The 13799-nt window shown below is 65.8% G+C and overlaps 1 protein-coding gene across 10 annotated transcripts; it reads left to right on the top strand.

The window, feature by feature from the left end:
* The first annotated feature begins 1204 nt into the window (after nt 1–1204).
* On the top strand, nt 1205–13537 carry SHROOM4 (shroom family member 4). 10 transcript variants are annotated; one of them, XM_065689295.1, is made up of 10 exons: nt 1205–1417; nt 4779–4930; nt 6053–6184; nt 6705–8688; nt 9198–9259; nt 9649–10242; nt 10492–10914; nt 10991–11174; nt 11548–11820; nt 11897–13537. In XM_065689295.1, the coding sequence occupies exons 1-10, from the start codon at nt 1292–1294 to the stop codon at nt 12164–12166; spliced, it is 4200 nt and encodes a 1399-aa protein (XP_065545367.1). In that variant the 5' UTR covers nt 1205–1291; the 3' UTR covers nt 12167–13537. The 10 variants fall into 10 exon arrangements, with proteins under 10 accessions (XP_065545367.1, XP_065545369.1, XP_065545364.1 ...); XM_065689297.1 differs by having other exon boundaries at nt 6747–8688; XM_065689292.1 differs by having other exon boundaries at nt 9649–10914.
* Nucleotides 13538–13799: the final 262 nt, after the last annotated feature.

Here is a 13799-nt window from a genome sequence, read left to right on the forward strand (position 1 = left end):
GGATGCCTGGGCTCCCCCGGGAATTGGTGCTGATTCACTCCCACCACCCCAGCTGCCGCTCAACGTCTCCTTCCGCTGCCTCAGTTTCTCCTCCTGGACCTGGGCCTGGTGGTGGGAAGGCAGAGGTGAAGCATGGCCACACTGTCACGCACAGTCCCTGGAGCCTGGCGGGCCAGACAGGAGCTGGCAGTGTGAGCTTGCCAGCGGGCAGCAAGGCTCTGGGTGCCAACAAGGGTGCCAGTGCCAGCAGGGAGCCACCAGGTGCTGCATCACCCGACCACCACCTGAGCAGGCACCCCTCATACCTAAACTTTTGGCCACACCACACCACCATGCTTGGCTGAGCTGTGCCAAGGCAAGCCATGCTGTGCCCAACTGAGCTGTGCTGAGGTGGCCCCAATGGTGCTGGTCCCTGGTGGCACCATGTTGTGCTGCACCAGACCGGGTCATGCTCTGCTGAACCATGCCAGGCCAAGCTAATCCAGGCCAGACCATGCTGTGGCGACCTGAACTGTGCCAGCCCTGCTTGTCTGTGTCAACCCAAGCTGAACTGCACTGAGTGAAACCTGAGCAGGCCAAGTAGAGCCAAAGCAGGTCAGGGCACTGGTTGTGCCATGCTCTACCAAACTGAACCATGCCAGCCCACATCGTGCCGTGCTGAGCTGAGCCATGACAGAAAGTGCCAGCTGAGCTGAGCTGCACTGAACCATGCCAGGCTGAGCGATGCTGGGCCAGCCAACCCATGCTGTCCCTTTTGCCATCCCATGCTAAGGTGAGCCAAATTGTGCCAGGCTGAGCTGTGCTGTGCCATGTTGCGCTGCATTGAACTGTGCAATGCTCGGCTGAGCTGGACTGAGTCAAAACCTGCTGGCTAGGCTGTGCCAAGCTGAGCCAAGCAGCTCAGTACAGGTGACCGGACAGAGCTGTTCTGTGCCAAGCCAAGCTGAGTAGCACTGTGCTGTGCCGTGCCATTGTGTGCTGAAGCCATGCCATAAGTTGAGCTGTGCTGAGCTGAGTCGTGCCAAAGCTAAGCTGTCCCGTGGCTGGGCTGAACTGGGCTGAGTTGAGCCGCGCCGAGGCCAGCCAAATAGAGCTGTACCTAGCGGTGCTGTACCGTGCTGCACCGAGCCGTGCCGTCCCCCCGCGCCCCATTGGCGGCAGCGGGGCAGCCCCGGTGCCGGGCCGGCTCCGCCCCGCAGCTCGGCTCCGCGCCGCTCAGCCCGGGCGGGGTGGGGTGTTATTTCCTCTGCCGTGCGGTGCCGGGCCGGGCAGGGATGGGGCAGTAGCGGCCATGGAGCGGGCCGAGGGCCGGCCCGGTGCCCCCCAGTACGTGCATGTGCAGCTGCAGGGGGGCGCGCCCTGGGGGTTCACGCTGCGCGGTGGGCTGGAGCACGGCGAGCCCCTCATCGTGTCCAAGGTACGCGGGGGCTCAGCAGCATTCCCCCGCCAGCGGCCTCTGACCCGTGGCGGGGCGCGGGGCGCGAGGGGAGAGCCGACACCGGTGCGAGGCGGCGCTGGGGATACGGGGAGCCCCGTCCGGGGGGTCGCGTGTCTCGTCGCTGCGGGGCCGGGCCGCGGCGATGACCCGCACCCACGTCCCACCCGCAAGCCGTGGGAGAGAGCGGGAGCGGGGCCGCGGGGGTCGAGGAGGCGGAGGGACAGCCCAGGCCCAGCGGCAGGAAGAAATTCCTCAGGCACATCCGTTGGGCTGGCGGCGGCTCCCGCGGCCCCCCCGTCCTGGTCCCGTCCCGCAGGGTTCAGTCGGGGCGGGGCAGGTCCCCCCTGTTCCCGTCCCTTTCGGGCACCCGCGAAACGCTTGGGGAGGGCCGTGCCAGGACGTGGGGTGCTGCCATCGGGGTGCGGCGCCGGGCCCGGCCGTCCGGGTCCCTTCTACAGTCGGTAGCGCGGAGAGCGAGTGTGGGGCCCCACGGCCGCGACGTCCTGCTACGCAGGGGGTCAGTGACTCCCGTGGCCTCGCCGGGACATCGCCCTCCCTGGAAATCCGCTAGGAGACAGGCAGCACCCGGTACTCCGCCAAGCCCCTGCAACCGAGCGATTTAGCTGCCCGCCCGCCGGTGCCACCGTCCATCCGGGCCCAGGGTGCTGGCGGGCCGGGCTGTGCGGCGGCCCCGGGGCTTCCTGCTAGCCCGCCTGCCCCTAGCCGGGCTGGCTGCCCCCTGGGGCTCTCCACACCCTGCGCCGGGACGCGAGCAGCGTGGTCTGGCTGGGGAAGCTGGAAAAGTGGCTCCGGTCCCTGCCCTGCGCCTGGGGTGGCACTGCCGGTGGGCGGGAGCTTGGGCCCGGCGGGGAGGGCCGCTGCCGCCCCTCGACTGGCTGCCGGGTCTCGGGGCAGTGGGTCCCGTTGGGTGCCCTGGCTGCTGGAGGAGGGGATGGGACGGGGATGCGCCCCACCGCCGCTGAGACCATGGCGGGGGTCCTTGTTGGCCCGGGGGGGTGCCGCCCCCCGCGCTCCCCGGCCGGACCGCCGCGCCGCGTGTGCTCTGCAGACAAAGGGGGCTTGTTTCAGCGCTCTGCGCATTCAGGGGAGGATCCCCCGGGGAACCCGCTCTGCGGCCGAGGCCCGTGCGAGGAGGGGGCAGCCCCCGCCAGTGGCGCTGGGAGCCGGGGCCTCACGCTGGAAAGGGGAAGGGGCTCCCGGTCTTCACCGGGACAGTTCGGCCTCTGAGCCCGCGTCACGGAGGATCCCTTCTTGTGGCAGATTCCCACGGTAGGGCTGGTGTGGGCTGCGGGCCCTCTGCGGGGCTCCGAGCACAGCACCCCTCCCCCCCCAGCACAGGCTTCCTCAGCCAGGCACACTGGGAGCATGGATACAGGTCTGTGGGGGTGGGCAGGATGGGTGCAGTTCAAGCGCTGCTGTGGCTGTGACTCCTTCTAAGACAAGACTCTTAAGAGGCAGGCAGATATTCCTGTGAGCCAGCTGGTGCCCACCATTAGGGCCCAGAGTGAACACGGGGGGATTGGTATTAGGGAAGTGCTCAGGTCTGGCCTGGCTGGGCAGGGCAGCTGGCGGCACAGTTTGGCTGCCTGCGCTGAGTTCACTGGTGGCAAAGGCAGAACAAGGGTCTGTTTGTGTCAGATTAAGCTCCTGGTGAGCGATGCCAGGGCTGAACTGTGTTTGTCCTGGCACATGTGGTGATCCAGACATGGGTGCAGCCCTGGCAGTGGCCTGCACTGGGGGGACACCCTTCACAGCTGACTCAGCCCTGTGGCTGTGGCAGGAGGGACGGGGTGGGCATGTGACCAGGCAAGGGACAAGGACTGGGATGAAAGTGCAGCCTGCCCTGCCCGGCTGCTCTGCCAATTGGTGGGCAACAGCATGGCAGGAGTTAAACCCGAGTGCTCCAGGAAATTCATGGTGGGACCAGGAGCCCTTGCAGGCATCTGGGGCTTGTGCTAGGAAGGCAGCTCCAAGGCTGACTTCCGGGTGGGAGAGCAGCCTGCACAGCAGGCTCGTTGGGCTCTGCCCAGCCTGGGCATGGCATTGCAGTCCCCAGGTCCCTGAAAACATGTGAGAACTGTGGGGTGTTGGGCACAGCCTTGCCAGGCAGAGACATGGGGCAGTGCCAGGATGAGCAGAAGATCAGGCTGCCCCTGCCTGGCTCCCCTGGTTCCATGTTGCCTACAGACAGCGAGATGCCCCCTGAGCCCTGCCCTGTGCAAGGGATGGGAAGGAGTGCCTGAGGGCACATGCACGATGGGGGCCTGCTGGGGAGCTGTGGGTGCCCCCCGGCATCGGGGCCTGGCTGACTCCCAGGCTGGGCTGCACAGATTGTGCTGCAGGCACTGTCGGCAGAGCTTGTTTCTCTCCTGTTTCTTGGGATGGCAGGGCAGGGTGAGGAGCCTGTGGGCAGGCTGGACGCAGGAGTCTGCACGTGCCTGCATGTGGCCAGGCCAGCTCCTCTCATCACGCTGGGGGTGGCTGTAGCATCTGTCCAGGTCAGGCTCCACATCCATGCTAGGCCCCTGGAGGGCATAGGGCACCTCAGGTCCTGGGCCTTGCGCCTGCATACCCTCTGCCACTTCCACCATGCAGCCCAGCAGCTGGGCTTGCTTGCCTTCTGGTTTGAGGGGCTGGGCATGGCAATTCCTGGCCATCAGGAGTGGCAGGATGGGCAGCAATCAGTGCCAGCACTGGATACTCTGCTTGACCTGGGGGGCACTGCTCATCCCAGGGCTGCCTGTGCTGCACCTACCTGCTGGGGCAGAGGGGATGGGCTGGGGCTCCTCCGTGCTGGCAGCGCCATGGCCCTGTGTCTTCCAAGCTGTGGCAGAGTACTTGGCTCATTTTGGCTGTGGGTGCTAGGATGGGGTAAGTGCATGCCAGAGCCGGGCACAGGTGGTGCTTCCCCTGTCGCTGGCTCCCTTGCGTGTATGCAGTGTGCTGGCATCCTTTGGGCATTGAATTAATTGCGGGTGCTGGGGCAGGGCTGACACAGGACTGGGAGCAGCGGCGGGGGGCTGGCATCCACATCGTACAAAGGGCCCTTGTGCTGTCCATGCCTGCGGGGGAATCTGCTGGTACGAGACATTTTTCTTCTCCCCCTTCTCCAGTGCCCTTTCCTTGCTCAGAAATTCATGTGACTGGGGCGGGGTGGGGGGGGAGCCCAGTGCTGCAGATCTCTCTGCAGTGCCTGGGGCAAAGGCACCCCGTCTCTAACGCCTCTTTCTCACATGGCACCCAGCAGCAGCAACAGCAGCACGCTCCCCAGCCTGTTCTGGAGATTCTGCCCTGCCTGACGTCCCTCTCTGTTGCCCAGGTAGAGGAGGGGGGCAAGGCTGCGCTGTCCCACAGGCTGCAGCCAGGTGATGAACTGGTGAACATCAGCGGGACACCGCTCTACGGGTCTCGCCAGGAGGCTCTGATCCTCATCAAGGGCTCTTATCGCACCCTGAAGATGATCGTCCGCAGGTTGGCGGCGCTGCGGGTCGGGGGGGACGGGAGGGCGGCAAAGCTGGGGAGGGGCATCGCCTGCCTGGGGAACTGGTGGGAGCCCGGCGGGGTCCTGCGCTGAGCTGGGGCGTGGGGCAGCCCCCCCGTGGCTGCCATCACCCCGTGGTGGGGTTGGGGTTCCCCAGGCCCGTGTGCTGCCCGCAGAGCCGAGGCAATGCAGTAGGCTTGCCAGCCGCTGGCTGGGCGGTATCCTCGAGCTTGGCCGCTCCTCTCCCTTCCTGCCTGCCGCCTGCCTGCTGCCTGCCTGGGAAAGGAAGGAGAGGCAGGGCCAAGGCCCTGTAGCCCCCCCCCCCCCCTCGCCCCGCACTCCCCCCTGCAACCCACATCCACTCCCTGGCTGCATCCCGATCGGGCTCCAGCTCCAGCAGCACCCAGGGGCTGGGGAAGTGCAGGGCACTGCTCACAGGGCTGTACCGGGGCTCAGCATCATCCATGGTGAGTCGGGGGGCTCTAGGAAGGAGGGACCCCTGTGCTGACTCCACAGCTCGTCCCTGCCACCCTCCCCACGCATCCAGCAGATGCTGGAACAGTACCAGGCACTTGGGAGGGTACAGGAGGTGGTATCTACCTGCACATCTGGGCGGTGGCACTGGACATCACTGCCTGCATGTGTTGGGGGACTGGAGACCCCCATGACTGCCTGGTGTGGGGAGTGGGAGGGGCCTGGCACAGGGTCTGTTCCCGGGGACGGGATGTGGCTGGTGCTTGCTGCGGATGCTAAGGGACAGAGGAATGAGGGGGGAAGGTCAGGCTTGCAGTGGGGATGCAGATGTGGTCTCAGGGCCCTCACCGTGAAAGAGCATTGCCCATGGGCTGCACTGGGGCCACGTCCTCAGTGCCCCATCAGTGCTGGCAGCGGGGATGCTGCAGGCAGGGGAGCCCCAGCAGCCACAGGGAAACTGCGGGATCCTTCTTCCCAGTGCTGTGTGCTGGCAGGGCTGGACCCTCCTCACCCCCATCCCCCCTTGGGCGGGCGCTTGCCTGGGGGGACAGGAAGCCCCGTAGGAAGTGACTTCAGCCCCGGTTCCTCGGCCCGGCTTCCTCCCCATTCTTGTCCTCTCCTGCTGTTGCTCTTGGCAGGAGAAGCGTGCCCGTCCTCCGGCCCCACTCCTGGCACGTGGCCAAGCTCGCCGAGAGCCGCTCCGATGCCCCTGCCATGCACTGCCCTGCAGATGCCTTCAGCCTCTCCTGGCCCTCGGGGTGTGATGTCAGGTGAGACTCTGAAGCCACCCATGGGGCTCCCACGCAAGGGAGGGGGCTGACAGGGCACTGCTTGGGCTGTGGTGGTGGGGGGTGTGGGACGTGAGCTCACCCCACACCACTGTCAGACATCCATTCCCTGTGTCGTGCCACTGTGCTGCCCTTTCCCTGCATGTTTACTCCTCCGTTCCCGGCAGGAAGGGGTGGTGGCTCTGCTGGGTTTGGTCAGGAGCTGAGTCCTGGTGCCCCACACCCCTGCCAGAGCAGACAGGTCCCAAGTGGCTGGAGCCATGCATGCCGCGTCCCCATGCCCACCTCCCCTGCCAGAGCCAAGGCAGCCCTAGCGCTGCCCCCAGCCCAGAGTGGAGGGCGAGTTGAAGCTGTGCTGGCCTGTGCCCCCCATCCTGAGGGACAAGGGTATGTGGTGGTGGGATGTTGGCTCTGCAGGATCTCATACCCATCAGAGGGGCTAGTGGGGTGCTGGGAGGGGGGCAGCAAGCACCCCTAACTCCGGCATGGGGCCGGACGGCAGTGAGCTGTCCCTGCAGTGGAACCCGCTGTCCCGGCACTGCAGTACCGACCGAAGCAGCTCCATCGGGAGCATGGACAGCCTGGACCAGCCTGGCCAGGCCTACTATGAAGGGGACCCCTCACCCGTTGACCAGGGCATGTACCACAGCAAGAGGGACTCGGCCTACAGCTCCTTTTCTGCCAGCTCCATCGCATCGGACTGCGCCCTCTCGCTCCGCCCCGAGGAGGCCACCTCTGTTGACTCCAGTCTCCAAGCCCCCTGCAAGGCCGCCGACGGGCGCTACCACGCTACCACGGGGTCTGAGCCACCCAGCAGCCGGCACCCAGAGGCCTGGCGGGTGCCTGTACCCCCCAAGCCCCCTGTGAGGAGGGACAGCCTGCGGGCAGCCCCGGCTGGTGGAGGCGACCAGCGCCGGGCTGCGGTGTCAGCAGACATGCTGCATGTCAAGGGCCGGTGGATCTCCGACACCTTCCTTTGCCAGCGGGATGGGGAGGCAGAGGCGGCAGGCAGTAGGACACCAGTGCCATACCCCACAAAGGACCGTCTCTCTGCCGACCAGTATTACATGCTGAGCTCCCACCCAGACCGGTGTGCAACTGCGGTGCTCGTGGGAGAGAGTGTGGAGCCTGGTGATCGGCTGTACCCAGATGGCAGCACGCACCGAGTGCCAGATACTGTGGCAGCAGGTGACAACCCTCTGCTGTCCCCGCTCAAAGGCCACATGCTGCACCGGCACAGTGCTCCCGAGCAGCTCCTGGCCTCCCAGCTCCACTCCCTTCAGGTGGGCACTGGCAGCGGACGAGCTTCGCCGGCCTCTGATGGGCACCGCTGGACCCTCTCCCCGCTGCACCCCGAGGGCAGCCGGCCAGGGGCTACCCAGGACACACAGTTCTGCCCAGAGTTGTGCTGCCGCCTCCCGCCGTGCCGCTGCTGCCCGGAGCTGCCTCGAGCCTGCGGGCAGGACAGGCCGGCAGCCAGCCCAGCGCGCAGCACGGAGGGGCCGGAGGAAGAGGAGAGGCGGGGGGGGGGCCGGCGGGCCGGGGGCCTTCCCCGCCGCTCCTCTCAGATGCGCCGCCGCAGCGACCGCTTCGCCACCAGCCTGCGCAACGAGATCCAGCGGCGCAAGGCCCAGTTGCAGAAGAGCCGTGGTCCCGGCGCCCCCCCGCCCGGTGAGGAGCCGGTGGAGGAGGCGGAGGAGCCCCCCGAGGGCAGTGTGCCGGCGGAGGGACCCTGCGCCCCGCCGGAGCGACTCAGCCCCGAACCGAGCGAGGGCGGCAGGAGCCCAGGCCTCTCAGGGGACCGAGGCATCCCCACCCCTGACCCGCTCCCGGTCCCCAAAGGGCTCCCGTCTCCCGAGCGGCCGGTGCCGACAGGCCGGGGCCTCTGGTGCTGGTCCCCCGAGCGAAAGTTGCCGCTGAGGCGTTCACCAAGAGCCGGCGAGATGGAGGGCTATGGGCAGGGCCCGGCTGCCCCCGGCTCCCCGCCACGGGGCGGGGATGAGGCTGTCCTCCTGCCCTTCGCTGACCGCCGCCGGTTCTTCGAGGAGAGCAGCAGGCCGGCGCCGCCCCAGCACGGCAAATCTGCGGCGGGTGAACCCGGTGCCTTCCCGCCTGCCGGGCTCGAGCGCCGCGACCCTCGCCGCCTCTCCGTGGACCAGCCCTACAGCGCTCCCTCGCTCGGCCGCCCTGGCTCTGCCGGCCCCTACGCCGAGTGCTGCCGGGAGCAGCCTCCCTGCTACAAGACGTTGGGGAGGCCGGGGGAGCTGGAGTACGTGCGGGGCTTCTCCTATCCCTACGGGGTCCCGCTCCACCCTGAGCCCTGCCGCTACTGTGGTGGGGACCTGTGCCCCTGGCCGATGCCCCGTGGCCACACCTGCCGCTGCCACCCGCAGCCCTGGGCACGCTGCCCCGACTGCTGCTGCCCAGCGCTGCTCCCCGGACGGGAGGAGAGTGATGCCTGGCCTCCCCGGAGAGCCTTTGCCCCGGTGAGTGAGACCCTGGGGGTGTGCCACGAGCAGTGCTGGCACCACCCTGCACCCTTGCAGCATGACCCTGGGTTGGGATGGGAGCTGCTGTGCCCATGGGGTCCCTGCAGACCCTCTGTATGCCTGCTGTGCCTGGGTGGGGATGGGCCAGGTGGGGATGGGGAGGGGGATGCTGACCTCACTTTCAAGCTCCCTCTACTCCTGTGTGCCAGAGAAGGACTTTTCATCAGGGACTGCAGGGATAGGACAAGGGTTGATGGGTTCAAACTGGAACAGGGGAAGTTCAGATTAGATAAAAGGAAGAAGTTCTTGATTGTGAGTGTGGTGAGGTGCTGGTTCTGGTTGCTCAGAGGTGGTGAGTGCTTCATCCCTGTCAGTGTTCAAGGCCAGGTCAGACAGTACCTTGAAGGATGTGTTCTAGGGTGAGGCGTCCCTGCCCGTGGCAAGGGGTTGGAACTTGAGGTCTTTGCTGACCCTAACCGCTCTATGATTCTACTTCTCCCACACAGGAATTTCCTCTGGATGAGTGGGAACCACCAGCAATAACCAGGAAAGCCAGCCAATCCATCAGGTGAGCACACGCTGCGTGCTGCTGTGACGGGATGTGCATGCCACTCAGTGATGATCTCAGCCAGTAAGGTGTGGGAACCACTGTGGTTTTCATCAGTGATGTACAAGGTCCTTCCCTTAACACCCCAGCCATAGTCGTGCTGCGCCCTGCAGAGCTGGGACACGTGCTACCTTGGGCAAGCAGGTCCAAGGGCTGTGAGGAGGTGCCTGAGGCAGGGAAGGGGTCCATGCTCAGGGGTCTGGAGGCATTTCTGGGGGGCTATGCCCAGCATGGGGTCACGGGAGAGCCTGGGCTTCTTCTGCCAGCTGGTGGCTGGTAGGCAAGGCAGGGCATGAGCTTCGGTGGGGGAGTGACTGACTTGGGAGATCGGTGCCCCCTTATTTCCCCAGTGAGCTCTCCAGCTACCAACCGGGCTTCCCAAGGCTTGGCCCCTTCCACCCCTGCTTCGAGAGCAGCGCTGAGCCAGAGTGGCTGCCCTGCTACCAGGCCACTTCTACACATGATCTGTCGTGGGATGGTGACCGCCTGACCCGCTCCCCTGAGAGCCCTCCAGACCCCCTGCACCGCCCACTGCGAGGCAGAGCCTTCTCCGAGAGCCACCTCAACCTGGAGCCTGCCAGCCCCCGGGGCCGCAGCCAGAGGGACCTGCTCCAGGCCAAGCTGGACCCTGCTGGCATTCCCAAAAAGAAGGGTCCCCCGCCTCCCCGCCCACCGCCCCCCAACTGGGAGAAGTACAGGCAGCGCCGGACATCCCAGCACCTGTCGGATGGTTCTGGGCACAGCTCTGCCTTCACCGCTGCCCCGGTGCCGCCCCGCAGCATCACTGAGGCTGCCCATAAGCGTTCGCAGAGCCTCACCGGGGAGCAGGGGGGCCGATCCCAGGGTCTCGCTGCCCGTCCCCCTGCCCTGCCAGGTGCCTGGCCCCGGCCCGAGCCTCCCGGATCACTCCAGAGGATTCCTGGGCCTGATGCTGAGATTTGCAGGCAAGTGCCACCATGGTGCAGCAGTGGGAGCAGGGCTGCAGGCTTGGCCTGGGCACAGGGATGCTTATGGGGCCATTTGAACCCTGTGTCAAACCATCCTAATCCACCCCTTGGGTTAGGTTGTGGGATTTTCTTGGGGTGGGGGGTGTTCCTGACCTCTTTTCCTGGAGTGGGAACAGTCCTGTGTCCCCTTGGTCCATGGGTGGGCAGGGGAGCTGATGTGGGTGCTCCCGTGCGGGATGTTGGCAGGGCGGCAGGGGCCGGGGAGGAGCGGCTGAAGGCAAAGCACCCCTGGGAGATGGAGGAGCAGCCCCAAAGGCTCAGCCGGAATCAGGAGCGGGACTGGGTCAGCCCCTGCAGGGTGGGTGAGTGCTCCCTGCCCCTGCATGATGGCTCCAGCCCTACTGCCCTTGAGGCCCCTAAGCCTAGCCCTGGAGCAGCAGAGGGGGTGGGCTGCCAGGGGAACCAGCCCCAGCCCCACCGCGTGGACTCCGAGGAGCTGCTGTGGGATGTGGCAGGAAGGGACCACTCTCTGGCTAGCATCCTGGCCCCCTCGGCCCCTGCTGGCACAACCACCAAGGTGGTGGGTGATCTGCTGGTGACGGGGCAGCAGCAGGCCTGGCAGGAGCGTTTCCAGCAGGACTGGCACATGGAGACCCTGGTGCAGGACAGGTAGGGATGGTGCGGCATTGTGCTGAAGATGGACTGCACCCCACTGTCCCCAGTGCTGAGCCCCTGTCCCCAACAGGCAGGGCTTTGAGCCCATCTCACCACCTCCTGTGAGCACTGCCAGCTCCGCCTGCTACCCAGCGCATTACAGTGCAGGAGTGGGTAAAGCCGAGCCACTTGGCAAGGTGAAGGAGCTGCCGGATGTTGTGGAGGGGAGCTCTGAGGAAGAGGAGGAGGCAGACCATGAGCTAGTGGAAAAGAAGGTAAAGTGGGCACTGCTGGGGACCATGCCCTCAGGGTTCTCCACTGTGGCTGCTAGATACTTGCAGGGACCGGGGGCATCATTGGTTGCTTGTTGGAGCTGTGGGCATTGCCGGATGCTCCTGGGTATTTGGGCCTTTGCTGCTTGCTCACAGGGGCTGGGATGTTGACAGATGTTTGCAAGGATCTGTGGTGGCGTTGGGTGGTTGTGGGGCCTGGGAGTGTCAGCAGATGCTCATGGGAACCAAGGGCATCACCGGATGCTTGTCGTTTGTGGGGCCCAGTGCAGATGGCAGCCCTGCACCCTTGTGCCAGTCCCCCAGTCTCAATGTGGGTGTCCCCCATCACCCCTGACTCCTTCCTTCCCTCTGGCAGCTGCAGCTGATTGAGAGCCTGAGTCGCAAGCTGGCGGTGCTGCGGGAGGCACAGCGGGGGCTGCAGGAGGACATCAGTGCCAATGGGGCACTGGGCGAGGACGTGGCTGCGCGCCTGCAAGCCCTCTGCACCCCGGGGGAGTTTGACAAGTACCGCCTCTTTGTGGGTGACCTGGATAAGGTGGTCAACCTCCTGTTGTCCCTCTCAGGGCGCCTGGCCCGGGTGGAGAGTGCTCTAGGCAGCCTGGGGCCGCATGCTCCTGCTGAGGACAAGGTGGGCACAGGGTAGGGGAGTGCTTGTGGGGCACCAGGCCAAGGGACCCCACCAACGATACCTGTCTTGCCCACAGGTGGCCTTGCGGGAGAAGCAGCAGCTGCTGGTGGCACAGCTGGAGGATGCAAAGGAGCTGAAGGAGCACGTGGGGCGGCGGGAGGAGGTGGTGGGTGCCATGGTGGCACGATACCTGCCTGCCGAGCACCTCCGGGACTACCAGCACTTCGTCAAGATGAAGTCGGCCCTCATTGCTGAGCAGCGGGAGCTGGAGGAGAAGATCAAGCTGGGTCAGGAGCAGCTCCGGTGCCTGCGTGAGAGCCTCGACCAGGGCCCCAAGGGCTGCTAGCCTGCCGTCCAGCCTGCCCCCCCAGGCACTGGCCCCAGCTTGCTGCCAAAGTGGATCTGGCTCCTCGGGGGCTCTCGCTGCACCTGTCCGTCTGTACAGGCCCTGTCTTTTATTTATTTTTCCAGTGTACAAAGCAGGGGAGCTGGTGCCAGCTCAGGCACTGGCAGGGGGTGTGTGTTTGTGTGCCACTGAGCTGCTCTGGGCTCTGTGGCCACCCAGCACCCTGTGTCCCAGCAGGACCAAATGGACAGATCCTTCCGCTCCCCCACCTACCGTGTGTTCACGGGGCTCCCTCCACCTTGTCCTGGACACCAGTGCCTGTCCCATGGCTGGTGCTGCACCATGTGCCTTAAACGTACCCCCAGGGTGCTCCCGGGCATAGCCATGCAGTGCCTGGAAGGGTTAAACCATCCTCACTCTTCTTCCATCATGTCTGTTTGCCCAGCTCTGTCCATCTGTCCGGTGGGAGCTGAAGGAATTTTGGCCCCCCCAGCATCCTTCTTCCTCCCTATTGTGTCCAAAACAATGGCCCTGGCCAGCAGGTCCTTAACCCGATCCCCACCGGCCTGAGGCACTGCGGGTGGCCAAGGGTGGTGCTGGTGGGTGCAATGCACACCTGACCCCGGGGACACTGTGGTGGGTGCCCCTGGAATGGTGTCCTCCTGCCAGGGAATGGGATGCCAGGTGCTGCAGGTACCTGCTGCAACCAGTGCTGTGGGTGCAGTGACTACCCAGCCTCACCTAGCCCTTGCCTCAAGTCTCTTCCCTGCACCAGCAGGAATTAATAGAGGAAAAAACACACTGACAATGAAGGGGGGGCATGTCCCCCTGCTCTGTGCTGCAGCAATCTCAAGGAGTGCTTGGACTTCACCCTGGGTCACCCCCTGCCCTGCTACTGCCTGAACGTCCCCGTTGGATGGGCAGGTGCCTTGATGCTAATTTTGCACAGGGGTTTCATGCAACTAGCAGCAGCTTGGGGGGGGGGGGGGGCGGGGAGAGCAAGGAAGCGTTTAGGAGACGCAGGGTGGCCCCCAACCTCTTTCGGGGTGGCCCCATCTGGGCAGCCCAGCCCCAGGGTGCAGGGAGTGCCCGTGTTTGTCTGCTCTGCGCTGCAGCGGTCCTCCATATCACCCCCGCCCGTCGAACACTGCGCCCTGCATGTAGGTGGGGGGTCCCCATTGCAGCGCCCCACTCTCCTCCTGCCTGCCCAGGGACACTGCTAGGACCAAAGAGCACGCGCTGGGGCTGTGCTGCCCTCAGGGGGAACCAGGGGCCCTCCGTAGGTCACTACACCCGGGCGGTGCCGCTGTCGGTTCCTTGCCGCGTTCCGCCGTGCCTCAGAGTAAAGGAGCAGCTGCAGCTGCACAACTGCCTTGTGTCCCACGTGCTTTGTCGCTGTGTCCCCAGTCAGTGGCGCCACAGCTGGCGGGTGCCGCCGTGCAGGGTGAGCCGAGCCCCATCGAGCACTTGGGGCCCGGACGTCCCCGTGGCACCGCAGGTGCCTGGGCAGGCGGGTGCTGTACACCCGGTGGGTGATACCAGGGTGTCAGGGTAGGGCGCAGTGCTGAAGCCGCCAGCGGCACACGGAGGGCTCACGGTGCTCGGGTTGGCGGCTGCAGCGTTGGCTGCGGCA

This window comes from Lathamus discolor, chromosome 9 (assembly GCF_037157495.1).
Source record: "Lathamus discolor isolate bLatDis1 chromosome 9, bLatDis1.hap1, whole genome shotgun sequence".
NCBI lineage: Eukaryota > Metazoa > Chordata > Aves > Psittaciformes > Psittacidae > Lathamus > Lathamus discolor.

Bases quoted from the DNA above. Each gene is read 5' to 3' on its own strand.
- SHROOM4 (XM_065689292.1), top strand. From the start codon at position 1,292: ATGGAGCGGGCCGAGGGCCGGCCCGGTGCCCCCCAGTACGTGCATGTG. The intron at 6,185-6,704 runs GTGAGACTCTGA...GCCGGACGGCAG, and splicing joins CCCTCGGGGTGTGATGTCAG to TGAGCTGTCCCTGCAGTGGA. The intron at 9,260-9,648 runs GTGAGCACACGC...TTATTTCCCCAG, and splicing joins AAAGCCAGCCAATCCATCAG to TGAGCTCTCCAGCTACCAAC.